Source organism: Myxocyprinus asiaticus, chromosome 17, assembly GCF_019703515.2.
Source record: "Myxocyprinus asiaticus isolate MX2 ecotype Aquarium Trade chromosome 17, UBuf_Myxa_2, whole genome shotgun sequence".
NCBI classification, from domain to species: domain Eukaryota; kingdom Metazoa; phylum Chordata; class Actinopteri; order Cypriniformes; family Catostomidae; genus Myxocyprinus; species Myxocyprinus asiaticus.
The window spans coordinates 31,893,833-31,913,773 of record NC_059360.1 but is presented as its reverse complement, the minus strand read 5'-3'; the positions used below and the strand labels follow the sequence as shown (position 1 = coordinate 31,913,773).

The window sequence follows — 19,941 nt, the reverse complement described above, 5'->3', positions numbered from 1 at the left end:
GTCAGTTTTATGAGTTAAATCTGTGCCATACAAGTTAAGCTCAATGGGAAGCATTTGTGGCATAATGTTGATTACCACAAAAGTTAATTTCAAATTGTCCTTTCAAAAAAGCAAAAATATGGATTACAGTTAGGCACTTACAATGGAAGCGAATGGGGCCATGCTGTGTAAACGTTAAAATACTCACTGTTTCAAAAGTATAGCCACAAGACATAAACAATATGTGTTAATATGATTTTAGTGTGATAAAAATCGCTTACTAACCTTTTTTGTGTAGTTATCCAATTTTACAACTTTGTTGCAATGACAACATAACGCTGTAAACCCTAAAACAATGATTTAAACAACTTTTACAGCTCATAATACGCAAGATTTAACAGAAGATTTGATGTAAGTGCTTTTATAAAATTAGAAGCTTCATATTTTTTGTTATGAAGAAATATTTCCATATAAGTGCCTCAATGTTACCCATATTTTTGCTTTTTTTTTAAAAGGAGGGATGAAAATTATTTTCTGTGGTAATCAATATTATGCCACAAATGCGGCTGATTGAGCTTAACTTGTATTGAACCCAGAAGATTCCTTTAAAGTAAAACCATTGTTGCAGTGCATGCTGACAGACAACAGAATTCTATCATTTTTATACAGAAAGAGATAAAGTTCAGTACAACTCAGTTTCAGTCAAGGGCTTCTTTTTTTATTTTTATTTTTTTATGTTTTTAGAACTAGATTATAACTTTCCATGTGCCTGTAATTCTCATGACTTGAAATAATATGCCAGGTTCAAGTTAAGTTCAGCATATGTGGCATAATGTTGATTACCACCAAAATGTATTTGGACTTATCTGTCAAAATAGAGGTTGCAGTGAAGCACTTACAACGGAAGTGAATGGGGCCAAATTTTGGAAGGTTTAAAAGCAGAAACGTGAATCTTATAATTTTATAAAAGCACATATTAATTTTGTTAAAACTCATGTATTATTTGAGCTGTAAAGTTGTTTAAATCGTTACTTTTACAGTCGTTTTAGGGTTTGTTGACGCAAGACAAATAGTGAATCATCGTCATGGCAACAAAGTTGTTAAATTGGATATAACTTTACACAGAAAACGTTGTGATTTTATTACACTAAAATCACGTTAACGCGCATATTGTTCATGTCTTGTGGCTATACTTTTGAAACAGTGAGTATTTTAATGTTTGCTGATTGGCCCCATTCACTTCCATTATAAGTGCCTTTTTTTATTTTTATTTTTTTTTAAGGAAAGGAGGAGCAAGTCAAAATGACTTTAGCTGTGTCTGAAATCGCCCACTCGTTCACTCATTCACTATTTCCTATATAATGAATGGCAGTGAGTGCACTATTTAGAGGATAAGGGGCGGTTTCGGACACAGCTTTTGACACAAATGCTTTTGATTGTTGTCGCTTGGCAACGTGGACGCCGTCGCGCACTGCAGCACCGGAAATACAGGACACGACCTAACGAGAGAGAGAGAGAGAGAGAGAGAGAGTGAGTGAGTGGTGTGTGTGTGTGTGTGTGTGCGCTGGGGAAAGTGGAGTTAATCCTCTGCCTCGCATCAGCCGTGAACAATTTTATCAGCTTCTTCTTTAGGCTGTGGTCATGGCTGATTGAGCTGTTAGGCCGCCCGTAAAATCTCAGCAGACAAACAGCAGGGGTATAAAGCGTGGGAGGAGGTGCTCCACCGGAGAGACTGCAGCGCGTCATCATCCAAGAGCCGCTTCTGCAAGAGGGAAAACAAGGATCTGGACAGTCATGCTCACAGTTGCTGATATCGAGCTTGTAAAGTCTGACCAGTTCCTTTCATGATTATTATTCGTATGTGTGATTGTGAAATTTACTCGCATCCTTGATGAAATATCGTGAATCAGAGCATCTCCGTTGATGTTATTCAAACCATCCAGCCTGTTAGCAGCACCGCTCAGCTGGTATGAAAGAAGAGCGCCAATACCAGAAGAAACGCGTAAATCTGGAAGAGGGTAAATTGGCGATGTGATGATGTGTGTTAGCTTAGCATTCTGAAGAGGCGATGCGACAAAAATGTGAGGCTGTGGCGGTGCCATGATCTGTCATTTATTTATTAATGCAAGCTTCGCATATTTGCAGCTCCACATAGGCTACAGACAATGCTGAACTGTAAAAGTTGTTTTTTTTTCTATACATTTTTATAAGCTTTGAACCCACATCAAATGGGACAGCTGTCATTTCCACAAAGTGCCTCATGTCCCCTTAAACACAGGACAAAGGGACAAAAGTAAGTTGGCTTATTTTAAGCCATTTTGGTGAGGGTTTTAAGCATAACACTTCAATAAGGTTCTGTTTGTTAACATTAATACATTTTTCCAGCATTTATTAATCTTAATGTTAATTTATCATTTTCAGTGGTTAAAAATGTACTAGTGTATGTTTTATGAATGCTAAACATGTACTAGTACATGTTTTATGACAATTAAATACGTGCAGTAACATTACATTTAGGTTGTATTAACTAACATTAGTTAACTATATTAGTACACATGAACTAACAATAAATAGTAGCCTACTTTTACAGCACTCATTAGTCTGGATTAATGTTCATTTCAACATACACATTTTTCAAATTAAAATTTGTGCATGTTAACATTAGTTTTGTAGTATGAACTAACATTAACTAACACTGAACTGTATGTATATTAATAAAATGTTAACAAAATAAATGCTATAATTATTGTTCATTGTCAGTTCATATAAACTAATGTAGTTAACTAATGTTAACGAATATAGCCTCATTATGTTGGCTTGACATAGCCAACAAACCTGGTTTAGGGATTTTGAAAAAAAAAAAAACCTAAACAGAGACCAACATTTTTAACACTAACTCCTCTTACAGTTTTCAAGCAAACTTGGTACAGACCTTCAGACTGCTCTGACTTCGTGTGCTGTGTCATTTCTAACTGATCGGATGTACTGTTTTTGCACATCGGAAATCAAAAATCAGAAAAATCCCATAGACTTACAGTGACGGAATGTTCAAACAGGCCAACAGAATTCTCGTTAAAGGAATGTTCCGGGTTCAATACAAGTTAAGCTCAATCGACAGTATTTGTGGCATAATTTTTTGTGGTAATCAATATTATTTTGATTTGACCCATTGAGGCACTTACAATGGAAGTGAATGGGGCCAATTCGTAAACGTTAAAATACTCACAGTTTCAAAAGTATAGCCACAATACTTAAACAATATGCGCGTTAACATGATTTTAATGTGATAAAATCGCTTACTAACCTTTTCTGTGTAAAGTTAGTCAATTTTACAACTTTGTTGCCATGACGATTTAATGTCAACAACCCCTAAAACTCTAAAAATGACATTTTATACAACTTTACTGCTCAAATAATACAAAGTACAATATTATAAATTTACACTAAATATTGGAAATATAAAAGTTTGCTACATTTACGTTGTTAAAGAAGGCAGAAACGCATCATAACAGGTCTGTGAAAAAGGTCCATCAACATTATGCCACAAATGCTGTCGTTTGAGCTTAACTTGAATGGAACCCGGAATATTCCTTTAATTCAAAACACTGTCAAAAATTCAAAAGTAAACAAACCCACAAAAAACCCCACCTTTGATCTGCTTTAATTTGCCCCCCCCATCTCTGCTCCGCAGAAATGAATCGTCTTTGCTCTGTCAATAATAACTTCCCATATGACAACAACCTCCTGGTGTTGGATATGGTCCTGAGCTCAGTTTGGGCAACACCTAAGCCAATCAACTGGGAGAATGTTGCTAAGTTGGTGCCAGGGTTTACACCTAAAGAGGTAAAAGACACAATAGACCTAATTAATTTGGCTTAGAATATTACTATTACTATTTAAATGGTGTGGTTGTTACCACGCTGTATCCATATTGTCAGAACTGCTGACAAGGTTTTTCTCTTTCATGTTTGCAGTGTGCACAAAGGTTTGAAGAGCTGAAGACTACAGGCAGTTTTCCTCATGTTGATGACCAGTGTAACCCACTGACTGGAGCGGTGGGCTCTCCAACTGAACCCTTTTCCTCCTACCTCAAATCCAAACTATTGGACATAACTGGAGAGACAGGGGAATCACAGTCCAATCAGGGCTCTCTCTCAGTGTCAGGTGAGTCAATAAGTGGGATTTGGACACAACAACCAAATCCCTTATTTAGTGCTGGAATCTAAACTAACCCTCAGTATTAAAGTTTGTTATTCTTGATTGACATGATTTTATAGATGTATGGTCATCTATCTCACACTCACAGATAAACAGGATCAGATTTTATAGACCAATAGACCGTTTCAAAATTGACATTAAACTACTATGGAACATTTTAGTAGAGGTTTTCCTAGGGCTACTGATATATATTCATTGCTTTATCAATAGGCCTCACTGTGATCCCTAATGGTCGAGGAGGCTCTGCAGAAAGTGAGATTCCATATCCTGAAGAAAAGGTTGAGAGGACAGAACGGGGTAAAAGGTGAGGCTCATTCATATTGTTTGCCCCATTCCAAGATTACCTACACCCATCAGCCACAACATTAAAACCACCTGCCTAATATTGTGTAAGTCCCCTTCTTGCCGCCAAAACAGCGCCAACCCGCATCTCAGAATAGCATTCTGAGATGCTATACTTCTCACCACAATTGTACAGAGTGGTTATCTGAGTTACCGTAGACTTTGTCAGTTCGAACCAGTCTGGCCATTCTCTGTTGACCTCTCTCATCAACAAGGCGTCTCCATCTGCAGAACTGCCGCTCACTGGATGTTTTTTGTTTTTGGCACCATTCTGAGTAAATTCTAGAGACTGTTGTGCGTGAAAATCCCAGGAGATCAGCAGTTACAGAAATACTTAAACCAGCCCATCTGGCATCCAGAATCATCCATGCGATTGTCTTATCAGCCAATCGTGTGGCTGCAATGCAGTGCATAAAATCATGCAGATACAGGTCAGGAGCTTCAGTTAATGTTCACATCAACCATCAGAATGGGGAAAAAATGTGATCTCATTGATTTGGACCATGGCATGATAGTTGGTGCCAGATGGGCTGGTTTGAGTATTTCTGTAACTGCTGATCTCCTGGGATTTTCTGCTGATCTTCACCTAGATTGAGCTTCTAGTTGACTCAGTGGCTGAAATATTCAAAGAAACAATAGCCTAGTTTCCATCCACTTTATGCACTATTTTGTTATCGACAAAGTGAACAAGCATGCATTTTGTTTTGGAGAAATTTTCCGTCTTCTGCCTGTTTCCATTCAAATGGCCTTTTATCGATAAAAATGGTGTGCGTGATGACATCATGCCTAAAAAAACACTTTGTCGCATAAGTTTTGGTTAAGTGCAAAAGAAATCTGCCCTGAAGCCATTTCCATTCAGAAATGTGTGTTTATCGCTAATTCGCCTCCCAGATGTCCCTAATTTTTTGGTAAAATGGGGAGTGTATTGAGACAATTCACTGAAATTAGCCAGCTTACTGTCATTTTAATTTCACAAACAAATGCAATCAGAAGATGAGGAATTGCAATCAAAAGGGAGCAGTTGCCCTTCTGATAGGACTGTAATATTGGTCCTAATGTTGCGCCTATTGCAAGTTGCCATCGGTTCCGACCCGAAAACGAATAGTCACGGCCCTGTTCAAGCTGGAAACCTGCACTAAATAGTGGGGGAAACTTTCAGTCTTAGTATAAGGACCATCCATCCATGTGTATATGCTGTGTGCACAGCTATTAAAGAAAAGAATTATGTGGTGTAATATCAGGGTTTACATATGATACATTCCTGATATTCAATAGGCTATTTTGAACAATCATCTAATCTAAAGCATTGCCATCACAACTGCATTATGTCCCGCATATTTGTCCAGCAACTTTTAACGACCAACTGAACTTGACTGTCATTTAAAATTAATTTTAGCATCATAATGTAATTTACATTTTCTGAAGAAGCGCAGCAAATGCGATCCGAGGTAAAGAGGGTTAGATTTAAAACAAAAATTAAAAGTTTTAAAAGGTTCAAAAGCTCGTTTTCTGAAAGTGAACTCGGCATTGGACAAATAGTTCTGATAGTTTATAGTCTTGAAGTGTAGAAAATGTCATTCAGCCGATTTTATTTGTCTACAGAACAGGGTATGGCTAATTTAAGTTTGTGTAAAGAAAAGGCATATATAAGTCTAAAAATATATATTTTTTTTTGTTTGGTAATTTATTTAATGTAATACAGGGAATTTTGCCAGCATTTTTTCAAATGTAAGCTAAACAATAATTTTATAGAATTGTATGTTTGTGTTCCAAAAAAGCACACTGAAGCTTTTCTCCAAGTATTGTGTATTTATTTTTAATTTAAAATATCTTTGTGCACATAAATATGTTTTTTTTTTGTATTGTGGGCTAATTCCATGACTGCTGTCTATTGTTTTGAATGGTGTGAAAAATCAACTTTAATAAATAAACTGATGTCTACCGCGATTAATCACAAACAGTGGCCATTCATTTGTTCTCCATGCACTTGTCTATGTGCATGATACGTGATATTTGTGTTGGCACTCCTGGAAGTGTCATGTTTGCAGTGATCAGATCTTTATGCCGTTCAGATCAATCCATAATCACATACAACAAATTGGCTTTCAAGGATGTATACCTTGTCGTCATGATTAACACAGGCTAACGATTGGGGTAAATTCTGTCATGTGACACTACATTTTTGTATTAATGCCAGTCATCTCAACAAAAAGTGTTTCCAAACCAGTTTTTCGTGACCTATGAAGTATCGACATGGAGTTTATGCGCTAGAGTTAAACGGAAAAATATTATGTTGACACTTGTGAAATTTTAGCGATTAATTTGCGTTTCCATCAGCTTTATTTTGATGCACTAAAACTTTTTTCACAAAAAATCCTTGGATGGAGATGTAGATAATGAGGGTGGTGCTTGAACTGAAAATTAGACTGAATGTCTATGGACGAGCACACCTGTGAGGGCTAAAATGCATTACAGCGCCACTTACATTTCAGAGCTGTCAGTTGTGATGGAATGTGATAGATAAACCATTCTTTTTTTCTAGTGCTTGCTGCCATCTAGTGGAATGAATTGTGACTTTTCAAAGTGAGGTAGAGTGAACAGAACCAGAATTACATGTTTACAAACTTAGGACAACAACAAAAATTATATATATATATAACACATACAATATTATAGTGTTTTTTTTACATTTTTTTTATTTGAGGGGTTTCTGAAAAATGAGAATTTTTTGCAATTAGTCCACAGTATGTGTGAATGGGGAGCTTTTAAATATGAATGTGAAAAATTACAGATGGCAGCCCAAAAATGCACCAGAGTTTAATAAAAAATAAGTTTTGTTGGTGTACCTAATGTATTCAGGTTAATTCATTAGTTACATTATATTTTCAGCATAAATAAAACAATTTTATTTAGATGTTACCACATGAAGCACATTTTTTTCCTGTGTGAGTAACTGCTTGTCTTCTTTGCACACAGCCCCAACATGGTCATCCACGTGTGTGATGAGGCAAAGAACCTGAAGCAGGACTTCGTGTGTCCGAGGAACCTGCTGGTGAGAGAGATGCGTTACTTTGAAGAGTATCTGTCCGTGGACCCACAGCGCTGGGACGAGGTAGACATTTCTGTCCACTGTGATGTCCAGATCTTTGACTGGCTAATGAACTACGTCAAGAGTCACAGCACTGAACATTCGCATGGAAAACACCTCGACAAGCCCAAATTGGGTAATTGTCTTTTGGGAACTGCTTCAGATGTTCTTTGTGTATTTGCTGTTGTCATTTATTTTTCTCTAATTAAAGATACCAAAAGAGGTGTTGTGTAATGTCTGTCGTCTGATATGGCTGAATGGTGTTTATAAGTGGTGGATGGTGTTTCATGTGGTTGTAAACGGTTATGTGTTGGCTGTGAGTTTGACATTTCGCTGTTTGTGATGTTGTCGGTTATGTTGTGGTGTTTGGTTGCAGAGCACAGCAATGTCATCTCTATCCTGATCTCCTCCGAGTTCTTGAAGATGGAAACTTTAGTAAGTGTTGTGAGGAGTGACAGTGTTTTGGGTAATGTAGAAAGTGTGCTCTGAGCTGGGTGACTTTTTGATACAAGTGCATGTTAAAGGCATGGTGCATGATGGCTGTTTTGTGACGTTCGTATTTTTTTTTTATTTTTTTTTTGTATGAGCTCTGCACTGCCCAAACAAGCACTAATACATTTCAATTGTAATGTTCCTGATGAATCCTTTTTATGTGCTTGGAAGAAACATTCTCCACAAAACACCAGCATATATGTATGAATTTTTCTCCTTAACAGGATGACTTTAGTTTGGGATTGTTTTGGTTTGTATGAGCAGTGTGTAGAGATGGCATGTTGGATTGAGATCTCGTCAGAAGTTAATTGTCTATTCATTATATGGGCTTCAGGTGTTTCATTTTTGTGGATTTAAAGGTTGAGGAGTGTATCCAGTATTGTCACAAACACATGTGTGCCGTTATAGCAACGCCATGCAATATGAACTGCATCAACAACAAACTGGCCAGACGCATTGCTGATCTATTCAGCCACAATGAGGCAGATGACCTCAGGGACAAAAAAGACAAATTCAAAAGGTGAGAACAAACACAGAACAAAACAGAACAATTTTGAATCTGCTGGATATCATATTAGTAGTGTATACCATGTAAATATTAAACATTTAAACTTGTCAATTCAGAGGGGGCCTGGGTTGCTCAGTGGTAAAAGACCCTGGCTACCACCCCTGGAGATCGCTAGTTCGAATCCCAGGGCGACTCCAGCCAGGTCTCCTAAGCTGAGGTAAGGGTTGCTAGGGAGGGTAGAGTCACATGGAGTAACCTCTTCGTGGTCACTATAATGTGGTTCATTCTCGGTGGGGCGCGTGGCGAGTTGAGCGTGGATGCCGTGGTGGATGGCGTGAAGCCTCCATACGCGCTATGTCTACATGGCAGCGTGCTCAATAAGTCACGTGACAAGATGCGCGGGTTGATGGTCTCAGAGGCAGAGGCAGCTGGGATTCGTCCTACGCCACCCGGGTTGAGGCAAATCACTACGTGACCACGAGGACTTAAAAAAAGCACATTGGGAATTGGGCATTCCAAATTGGGAGAAAAAGGGGAAAAATCCCCCCCCCCCAAAACCAAAAACACTTGTCAATTCAGTTCTATAATGTACAGGTTACATCATATGACACACAGATCAGTTACATTATACTGTATGTTATTGATGAAACTGTATTTGTGATGATTTTTACATTTTACCCAGCAAACTGTTTCAGAAGAAGATTGAGAGATTGTTCGATCCTGATAATCAGAATCACGACTCTCCTGGTAACGCATCTACTTTGCACCGGTGAGAGTGTAATACTGTAATAGCACGTTAATAGCATGATGATTTATTGTACTGACATGTTCAAGCAGTCAGAGCAGTACAAGTTTGCTCAGCCGCACCTATTATAGATGTATTAATTCACCTATATTCATAATGTAATACTGGTTCAGTATCTGCCTTATACCAGATTAATTACATATTACCTGTAATACACTTAAAGTGGTAACTTGCAATTGTTACCTTAAAGGTGCAACATGTAACAATTTTCATGTAATATTCGCCTTTTTTTGTTTTTGCCAATGTGTGAACGGCTTGTAACGAAACTTAAAAAATGAGCCCTTCCCGGAATTCCTTGGTTGCCTATTAAAGCCTGTAGACTGATTTTCTTGCGAAGGGAGTGGGTCAGTTTTGCCGGGAAAATCCAAAGTATGTGACGTTTATGCGCACTCCCGAGAGCTTTGCCTCGGTACTTCTCTTCCGCTATTCAACAGCGACAACAGTCTGCAACACTAGGTAACGTTATCTTAGAGATGGAATCCAGCAAACGTCCGGCTTCCAGCACAACACTGACTCCTACACAAACTCGGAGTAAGCCAAAAAAAAAAAAAAAAAAAACATTTACTGAATCCCGTCTGGCTAAGCGAGAACATGATCGTGGTCGAGCGAAAACTAGAGTGAACATCGGCAGGACATTTGATTCCTGGAGGGACCTTCATTCGGTTTTGGGGATCAAAACCAACCCTGAATTGGTGTTCTTATTGGACTGGTAAATTTACATAACTGCAAAGCATGTGAAATATAGTGCCATAAAGATTGATCTGTGTAATTTTAGCTAAACTACAATAACACATGAAATGAATGTTCAAGATAATGCAAAAAGCTCCATTCATTAGTGTAACATAACTTGGTTATACAGAAAATATAGACATTATATTATTATAAAACAATAGCTCATCGATATATCAAAATGACAGTTGTGATGGAATCGCATCAATACTGAATTGTGTCAACATATTTATAATGTACAGTCTATTTTATCCACCAAATTTAGCTAACAGCTTTTGATAAAGCTGGCTAGCTAGCTAACGCTGACATAGGCTATCGTATAAATGCAGTCAGTGTATCATGCAAAGAAAAGTGATTACTTCAAACTACAGTCTCAAAGTTTGTTGTAAAACAATCATAACTGTAATTTTAATTATGCTACCTCATCTGTCAGCATGATGCTGGTGAATCATGTTTTTTTGTACGTTACGTACAACAGGTAACTGGCTGCAGTTCACTTAATGGCCACTGGTGTCATTAATAACGGGTTTCTGAATCTTACATACTGCACCTTTAAGGAGCTATTTCTACCATATTTAACCCTTAAAATTTGTTTTGTTGGTGTAACCTAAAGTAGTGAGGTTGATTCATATTTTTGACTTGAATCAAACCAGTTAATTTGGATTTTTAGGTTAATGTTTTTTTTTATTTTATTTTTTTTTTCAGTATATAATCAAGCTTTGATATTTAAAGGAATAGTTCACCAAAAAAATGAAACTTTTCTCATCAATTACTCACCCTCATGCCATCCCAGAAGTGTATGACTTTTTTTCTTCTGCTGAACTCAAACAAAGATTTTTAGAAGAATATTTCAGTTCTGTAGGTCCTCACAATGCAAGTGAATAGGTACCAAAACTTTGAAGCTCCAAGAGCACATAATGGCAGCATATAAATAATCCATAAGACTCCAGTGGTCTTATGAAGCGATATAAGCGTGGGTGAGAAACAGATCAATATATTAGTCCTTTTCTACTGTCAATCTCCACTTCCACATTCTTCTTCTTTTGTTTTTGGCGATTCACATTCTTCGTGCATATCACCACCTACTGGGCAGGGAGGAGAATCTATAGTAAAAAAGGACTCAATCAAGTGTATCTAATATATAAAAAACATGCATAGATGTCATTGTTTTATTATGAGTTTATTAAGTATTATAAATAATTCTGCTGGTGTTTTTCAGAGTATGCTTTATGTGGTAACATTTAAATTAGCTGGTCTGATTCAAGTAAAAAAAAAATATCTGACTAAATCAATTAAAAAAAAAATTGATTACACCAACAAAAGTTAATTTTATAGGTTAAATCAAGTAAATAGATCCTTGAAGTAACAACTGCAGGTTACCTATTTTTTTCAGTATAGTCATTTTAAAAAATTGTGGTTCTCTCTCCCCAGATGTGGACTTTGCCATAAGCTTCTAACCAAAGAAACGGAGAGAAAAATCCCTTGTGTTCCAAACAAAATCAACATAGACACCCAGGGGAACATTATATTCACTCACACCAGGTTAGATCATACACTTACATGCTGTCTTTCAGTCACATACATACAAGCAGTGTTGGGTAATGTTACTTTTAAAAGTAACTCAGAAGAATATTGTGTTACTCCTTAAAAAGTAACTTAATTAAAAAAAAAAATTTTTTTTATGGAAAGTAAAGTGTTATGTTACTTTTGTGTTGCTTTTTTCGCACAGCCACTTTCTCTTCTGCTATGCTATGCATTTCATATAAATAAGCCATGCATTGCATACAAGCGGCTTTACAGGTCATGCTCGCTACTGTACAACACTCATGTCAAAACAACACAGTAAACAAACAGATATTTAGAAAGTAGGTCTTCACGTCATATTTATAATAAAGATGCAATAACATGAATATGCATGATTTGTTTTTCCATCAACATGGCAGCCAATATGAATAATGAAGAATAACCACTGTCTTACCTAAAGCAGAAAGGTCCAACACTTGAACCTGCATCATATGTCATTATGTGCTGTGCCCATCGACAATGTCAGAGTCCACTTAAGATGTTTTTCAAAAGTAAGCATCAAATTCAGTGGGGAATGCCAGCCTAACATGTTCAAGGAATAAGTCTGATGAATAAATTAATATTTTTCACTTAAGTCATCTCAGTGCCCACTTGTTTTGAGTTGATCCACGGTGCATACAGACACCACAACTTCAAAGAAGCATGTTGATACAACTTGAATGGAATCGTTTATAATGCTACCAAAATATCATAAAAACTCATGGAAATCAAACTATTGGTTTATAATAAAACAAAAATATTGAATCTTTTTAGAAACTAAGACATTTTCTCTGCATACACAATCGATGTAGAACGTTGCTCTGAGCCACTGATCCAGAGTCATCCCATTCTCCCAGTTACGGGGAGCTGTAACACGGAGCCATTCGGCTGCGTAAGTCAGTAACTTGAGCGAGTATTTCACCCTATGTATCATGTTGTGGCCAGTGGAAGACTAATCTTATAATCCCTCTGCCTAAACACATTTACTGATTTTATTTTTTTAATGCTGTGTGTATTAACACATGAATCAATTGCATTTCACTCAACTGAATGTTGACCTCATATTACGCTAAAACACGAAATGCGCATTAGCAGGTTGATTGACAGGTAGTGTCTGAATCTAAAAGGTGACTGGCTCTTTTACCTGCAAGGCAGGACTTCCTTTCTACATCCGTTGACCATTGGGTGCTAGAGCTTCTTGGTTGGGCGTTCCAGTTTCTGCCATTCATTTAAATAGAAATGACTCATCTCTGCTAAATGGTCTTTGGCCTCACACTCTATAGAAATACAATGCCCATCATGCACTAAGTCTCCTCCCCGAAGTTTGCACAATTTTACTCCTGATTTCTCGCAATACAGGGACAGTAGTGGTGTACAAAAGTAACTCCGATATTATGGTCTAAAATAAAAAAAAATTGCATTACTTTACTCGTTAACCTGATTACATAAAACATGTTACTTTTATCGCATTACCCCAACACTGCACACAAGTGAATTAAAACCATAATGCTGAGATATTCACTCCTGAAGTTTTTACACCCATACTCAAAAAAAAAAAAAAAGAAAAAAGAAAAAAGGATTTTGCTTCTTGTTCAATTACTTGAACTTAGGAACTAAAGCAACACAATTCTAGAACATTTTGTCAACGTGATTTTATTGCATTCTATCAATTTAAATTTGAAAAATGAATTGTTTACCTAATCCATTTGAGTTCAGTCTACATGAATATTTTTTTGTGGTTTTTTTAATGTAGCATTAATGAAACTGGGCAGGGGATTTCCATTTCCAGCATGCTTTGCATTGGACTTGAAAGGGAGAGTAAATATTAAAATTAAGTGTTATTTTGTGTTTTTATGCAAGATGAATATAAAGGGGATTCTTGTTAGTGTTTAATGTTTTGTTGTGTTGAAATGTAGAAGAGTTTCTGTTATGTTGGAGTTTTGGGGTTTACCATTATGGTGAAGAGTGGAGCTTGATTTAACGATGAGGACAGGTAGATTGCGCACATGAAATTGATTGCTCGCTTCGTTAACCAATTGCTTTGCTACTGCTAACCATAATATTGTTACTAAACTACACTCCAAATGTAGTGCTTCCAACCAGCATGTATTTAGCATGCTAACTTTCACTAATTAGTACATAAAGAAATAAAAGTGATTTATATTGACATGTCTAATTTTGTTGGGATTACTCAAATAAACTAGGGTCTTTCTAGACAAAACATTTGTGTTAAAATTACATATAAATTATAAGTTAAGAAAACTCATTTCAAACATGTGGAACCACTGTCCACGACTGAATCAAGTTCAGCCAAAGTGCTATTTTTTTTTTAGTGATACTATTCACACATATTTACATGCCCTCTGTAGCAAAAGCATGCATCCTCTTTGTGTGGCTGGTGTAATGTTGGTGTGGTGTCTGTGTAGACATAAGGCATGGGAGGTACATGAGTATTTAAATGAACTTTATGAAGAGTTGAAGTCCTGGGTTCTGGTCTACTGGAGGATCTGGGGCACCATCAACTTCCTCACCTGCACGTGTTGCAAACAGGTACATACATTTATGTTGTAAATATAGAGAGATGTTTTACTTGTGATAATATGTAGACAAACTGTAGAGACTGATTGATTAATTTAAAAATGAAATTGATAAGATAAGAAAGTAAAAGAAAATAAGAAAAAAGTGCATGTTGTATGCCCTTGGCAGGCATTCCTGTGTACAGAGTTGGGCCAATGTAAATACCACCCAGAGGCCATTGTGTATCCTGGTATCAGGACAGATCATAAATGGCACGGCATAGGTCATTACCCCTGCTGCAACCAGAGAGTCCTACGATTTGAACCCTCCTCCATGCCCAAGGTTTGTTTTGTTGCTTAAGAATATGTTCTCATAAACTTAGTTGGCCTTTGAACTGTCTCAGTTCTCACTGTGTTTAAATGCTTGGTGCAGGGCTGTAAAAAAAGAGACCACATTGTGAGTGCGGCAGATGGTGAAAACTGTGGCGATCACAATGTAAACTCAACACAGACCAGAATACTGAATGACTTGCTGCTACACAGGGAGGCTGTGTGTGTGCCCGAGAGGTCAGACTACAGTAAAATCCTTCTGATAAAACTCATTTGTGTGCCATGTTAGATTCATTTGATCCACTACCAAGTGTTTGGTTCTTTTGACTCTGTTTTGTGGTGTAATTTGTGCTGTTTTGCTGTAGCTCTGAGGACCCTTCTGCAGGCAGTGAACACGTGCCAGGCTGTGATATAACGCTTCAGTCAGGGGTGCTTACAGCTCACAGACCTGGGGAAACCACAGCTGTGAGTCTATCTAGCTTTTCTTTCTTTAATTAGCTTTGCTTTTTTTTCTCTTATTTATGTATGTATTTTTGGCTCATTTTCAAAGTCCTCTGATCTGCCCCCATCATTGCGAACACTTCAGACTCTCTAAAATTAGAATTATTTTTGTGAATTCTATCCTTCACACTAAAATTTTGCTATAGCTTTTGGGTAAACCAGTGAACAAAATAAAACCACACTAACATACATTCAAGCAAGAGTCAAGAATATAATGAAGATAGATTTTAACTGAACAGTTTAACTGCAATCTCAAGAAAAGTGTATTTGTCATGTCAGGGAAAGTTGTCATTTGTATTGGGTCAAGTGTTTTGGCCAAAACAATGGTTTTTTATTTTAGTATGTTTTATTTTTGCTGTTTCATGTAATTGTTTTACTGTTTAAATTTTTCAGAAAAGCCTATAACAGGCTGTTAAATGACAAGTTCCACTGTGACTGCTTACCCCATATAGTGTGACAACATGCCCCAAAAGGCCAATGCGCACGCACACACATATATTCCTTCTTTATTGTGAAGAATGTTTAATTTGTGAATCTCAGTTTGATTGTCTGAGCTCTAATTATAATAGCACCTTTTCCCCTAGTTTTCACTGTTAAAAAACTGGAGTCTGCAGCTGGTAAGGAGCAAGTTCCTCAAATATTGATTGCAAAATCATTCCCACAAACCCCCATTCAAATACACACACCTCATCTATCCTTTTGCAGTGGCAGCAGTCTATGTTGTCTGAAGATGAGTACACTACAGGGTCAGAGGTCACAGAAGACGAGGTTGGGGATGAAGAACACACTTCAAAAACACAAGGTGAACTAAAAATTTTACACATCAGTAGGAAAAAGATGAGTTTTGAGAGGCAGTATCTCATTGTGGACTGAAGATGGCAGTCGTGTACAATTTTAAGCATACTGGTTGGGTTATTGATGGTTTTATGCTATTTTTAACATAGCTGCAAAAAAGGCAAGGAAATCTGGCAAACCTTTGAAAAGAGAAGTGTCCTCACCAAATTTCCAGCATAAAGAGAAATCTGTAGAGAAGGTGAGTGCATAATTAATTAATTAATTTGCTAATTTCTCTAATAACTAGTTATGCTTGCCTTAGCTATTAACTATTGCTCATACTAGGGTTAGGGATTTGAACAAACCCCTAAACCAAAGTATTAAACTTTGGTGCATAATTTGCCCTGCAACGTTTGTGCTATGGAAATGAATGATACATCAAATCTTGCGTCTTTTTGAGGAGAGGTATTATTACTTTTAAAGGAATCAGAACAACATTTTTCACCTGCTATGCGGACTATAAAACAAATATAAAAAAAATCTTGTAGACTTAAAATGAAGGAGGGACCAGAGACATATCTAGGGACTAGAATATCAACCAGATCAACCTAACCACCCAGAACACCCTAGCTACCACATAGCAACAAGTTATAAACCTCACAGAACACCTTAGCAACCGCAAAGCAACAACCTAGCATTGTGATGTCAAGCACCACTCACATGTAAATGTATAGTTTAGTCAGTGCTTTATCTCATGATCAGTCAGTCATGTCACTGAAGAGGATTTCCAGCACAACTGTAAGAGGAAGTAGAACGTTCTTCTGTATGTGTGGAGGGAGGTGGGGGGACCTTTGATGAGTTGGTCTTCCTGTTTTGGTAACAGTGTTTGGTAACTTGTTGTATTTTACTTCTCTTTTCTTTCACTCTGTCCTGTTGTTCTAAAGGTGCCTTCTCGAGACTCAACCCCATTCATGTGAGTGATACTAAAGACTTTTCTGTAAAAGTGATCTCAGTTGTAGACAGTGCTGGATAGTAATGTATTACATGTAAAAATGGATTACGTGATCAGATTACAAAAATAAAAGTACTTGTAATTAGATTACAATAAATTTTAAAATACTTATAATCAGATTAGTTACTTTTTATAGATTACAGATTACAAAAATCAAGTACTTGTAATTAATTAAAATAAATTTTAAAATACTCAGATTAGTTACTTATTTATAGATTACATGATACAGGCAAAGGCAGTATATTGTCTCAATCATTCCTCATATTTCTACCAATAAGTAAGTTTTCTTTAATGCATTTAAGCAACATTATGTCAAAATGGTTCAAGTTTATCCTATTCAAAAGCATGTGACATTTAAATAAACAAGAATTAGGTCAGAAGTAATCCAAAAGCAATCCGATTAGATTACTTTTAAAATGTAATCCAAGAAATTAAGTTACTGACTACAATTTTAGCCATGTAATTTGTAATCAGTACCAGATTACAATTCAGAAGAAAACTACCCAGCACCGGTTGTAAATCTGTTAGGCTAATGCTGTTTTGTGTGTTAGCCTTTTAGTTTACTGAAACTAACAGTCGTACTCATGACATACGAGTGAGGAGGGATTTCTAGACTTCTGACTGATACATCTGGATCTTTTTCTTTCTCTTTCTTTCACTCTTAGCATCAGCATCCAGAAGAATAAGTGGGATAGCTCTCGCTCCATGAGGTACAATCAGGATGCTCAGAGGGAGGAGGGTATGAAGCCTTTCTTTACAATTACACAGTGGTAGGGCAGCCGTTACAATAAAAAGTGTCGTGATTTACAACACCACTTGAAAAGCATGAAAAATCACATCAGAAAAAGTGAAATCCAACCAACAACTAGTAGTCCAACTTGTACTATACATTAATGTGTTCATCTGCCAGGTGTTTAAAAAAAATAAACTACTGCTTCTTTGTTTATCAACACTTTTCAATTGAAAAAGTGTGGCATTAGTGAATATTTATGACGGTGTTTAATGAATGGTATTAAATAAATATATTAGGGACAATTTTGGCTGTACTTCTGACATAGACGGAAGCCTTCACTTGATGGTCTTTGTAGATTTGCAATGATCTTGTTGGATGACTATCTGTTTATATTCACTCTAGATCAGAGGAGAATGGAGGAGATTATAGCAAATCTCACTAAAATGCGCTTTGGTGACCAGGAGCAGATGAAATTTAAAGACACCAAAGAGGTAAAAAAAGCAATAATTTCTGGCTGGGGTAAACCTGCTAAAGCCTCTTTAAAGGGATAGTTCACCCAAAAATGAAAATTCTCCCATCATTTACTCACTCTCATGCCATACCAGATGTGCATGACGCTCTTTCTTCTGTTGAACACAAACAAAGATTTTTAGAAAAATAGCTCTGTAGGTCCATACAATGCAAGTGAATGGTGACCAGAACTTTGAAGCTCCAAAAATCACAAAAGCAGCATAAAAGTAATCCATAAGAGTCCAGAGGTTTAATATATGTCTTCAGAAGCGATATGATCAGGGGCGCAACTACATATTTCTGAGCGGGTATGCAAAACTAAATGTTGTGCCCCATGTATCTGTTAAGTGAGGGAAGTGTCATCCATTATAAGCAATGAGTGGGGGGGGCGGTATGTTGGAGGGGTTGAGGAGGCTGATTGTACCACCTTTAGTGAGCCACTGGAGCCCCCCTTTACATGGCGCCCCTATGCATATGATTTTTGCACCTCTGGATATGATCGGTGAGAAACATACACATCTGGGATGGCATGAGGGTGAGTCAATTATAAGAGAATTATAAATTTTGGGTGAACTATCCCTTTAATGCCTGTGTAAAAGAGTTTGTTTCTACTTGTTTTTGTATATGTGTGCTGTGGGACTGAAAAGCATTATTACCTCAATTATCATGTGATAGAATATCATTTCTTATAGCAAAATTGTGTGTCAGTAATTGTGTTGCTATTTTATTACTGTCTTTTACAATAGTATTACAACATTCTACTAGTATTTTGCACCGTAATGTATGTGTGTGTGTGTGTGTGTGTGTGTGTGGTTCCAGCCTGCTGGGGGGATCTATTCTAGACTGGAGGCCCAGTTAAAGGCCTCTTCTCAGCCCAGTGGAAGACACAGCAGCTCGGAGAAAACTCTAAGGTACTGTAATAACCTACACAACAAAACATTTTAAAATGATGATTCGTGATATTCATCGTGAGGGTTTATGAAAAAAAGCTAAACTTGCTTGTCTGCTCTTGTCAGGCAAATTAAACGTAAACTCTTGTATAGAAGATTAGATTATGTCAGAGGTGTGACTTTATATAATATGTGTTTAATATTTATATAATATGCCTGTTTTTATATAGCCTTGCTTCTTACATTTTACTGTTTTACTTTCTCTCCCTTTCTCCGTTTCTCTCAGTTCCATTTTTAACCATCGCTTTGGTCTTTTTTTAGAGCGAAGACACGCTCGGGGCCGTCAAGACCGACTTAAGAGGAAAGATGGAGTTGAGTGGATGAGTTTGTGAAAAGAGGAGTAAAGAGGTTGCTGCTGTTTGACAAGCTAGAAGAAACTACCGCTCTCTTCATCCATCCTTTGCTCCACTCCTCACCCCCCTCTCCAAACTCCAGCCAGACACAACAAGAATAACATTAGAATCCGTTACAATCCTGTGAGAAGAATGGAATGCTGGCAGAGTCAGTGATGTCATAATTGTAGCTATAGAACATTAACAATGGACCTAATAGAACCTTCAGTTGCACTGCAAACAATACAAGCTTTTGGCTGCTATTGAATTGGTTGCAACAACTACAATCTGTGTATCCTCTTCCTGCATCTGTATGAGTCACATGAGTACTGTTGGATTATATTTAGCATCTTTTGCTTCATCTCATCTCTTTCTGCCTCAGGATGCATCCCAGCCTCAGTCTATTGTAACGTCCATGCCAATGCATCATTCTAGCCGACTCAGGTGACCAGACAAAGCTCTTATCCGTGGTACTGACCCTGCACTTTAAGCCGTCTTAATGCAATGACTTAAACCTGTATAATACGCAGAGGAGACTCTATAGAGAGGTTGATGGTGA

The 19,941-nt window shown here is 37.1% G+C and overlaps 1 protein-coding gene across 6 annotated transcripts; it reads left to right on the top strand.

Moving 5' to 3' along the window:
* The first annotated feature begins 18 nt into the window (after nt 1–18).
* On the top strand, nt 19–19,930 carry LOC127455595 (SANT and BTB domain regulator of class switch recombination-like). Of its 6 annotated transcripts, XM_051723625.1 has the most exons (22): nt 1,981–1,997; nt 2,191–2,272; nt 3,671–3,822; nt 3,954–4,143; nt 4,408–4,501; nt 7,516–7,763; nt 8,004–8,062; nt 8,479–8,639; nt 9,310–9,396; nt 11,593–11,703; nt 14,151–14,274; nt 14,431–14,583; nt 14,674–14,807; nt 14,936–15,035; nt 15,656–15,688; nt 15,777–15,873; nt 16,016–16,104; nt 16,790–16,818; nt 17,523–17,596; nt 17,993–18,081; nt 18,920–19,011; nt 19,312–19,930. In XM_051723625.1, the coding sequence occupies exons 3-22, from the start codon at nt 3,673–3,675 to the stop codon at nt 19,346–19,348; spliced, it is 2,151 nt and encodes a 716-aa protein (XP_051579585.1). In that variant the 5' UTR covers nt 1,981–1,997; nt 2,191–2,272; nt 3,671–3,672; the 3' UTR covers nt 19,349–19,930. The 6 variants fall into 6 exon arrangements, with proteins under 6 accessions (XP_051579587.1, XP_051579580.1, XP_051579586.1 ...); XM_051723620.1 differs by lacking the exon at nt 2,191–2,272 and having other exon boundaries at nt 728–1,997; XM_051723626.1 differs by lacking the exons at nt 1,981–1,997; nt 2,191–2,272 and adding an exon at nt 729–1,800.
* Nucleotides 19,931–19,941: the final 11 nt, after the last annotated feature.

Coding starts and splice junctions, on each gene's coding strand:
- LOC127455595 (XM_051723620.1), top strand. CDS start 1,949: ATGAAAGAAGAGCGCCAATACCAGAAGAAACGCGTAAATCTGGAAGAG. Junction 9,397..11,592: donor AACGCATCTACTTTGCACCG/GTGAGAGTGTAA, acceptor CTCTCTCCCCAG/ATGTGGACTTTGCCATAAGC. Junction 16,105..16,789: donor AAGAGAAATCTGTAGAGAAG/GTGAGTGCATAA, acceptor GTTGTTCTAAAG/GTGCCTTCTCGAGACTCAAC.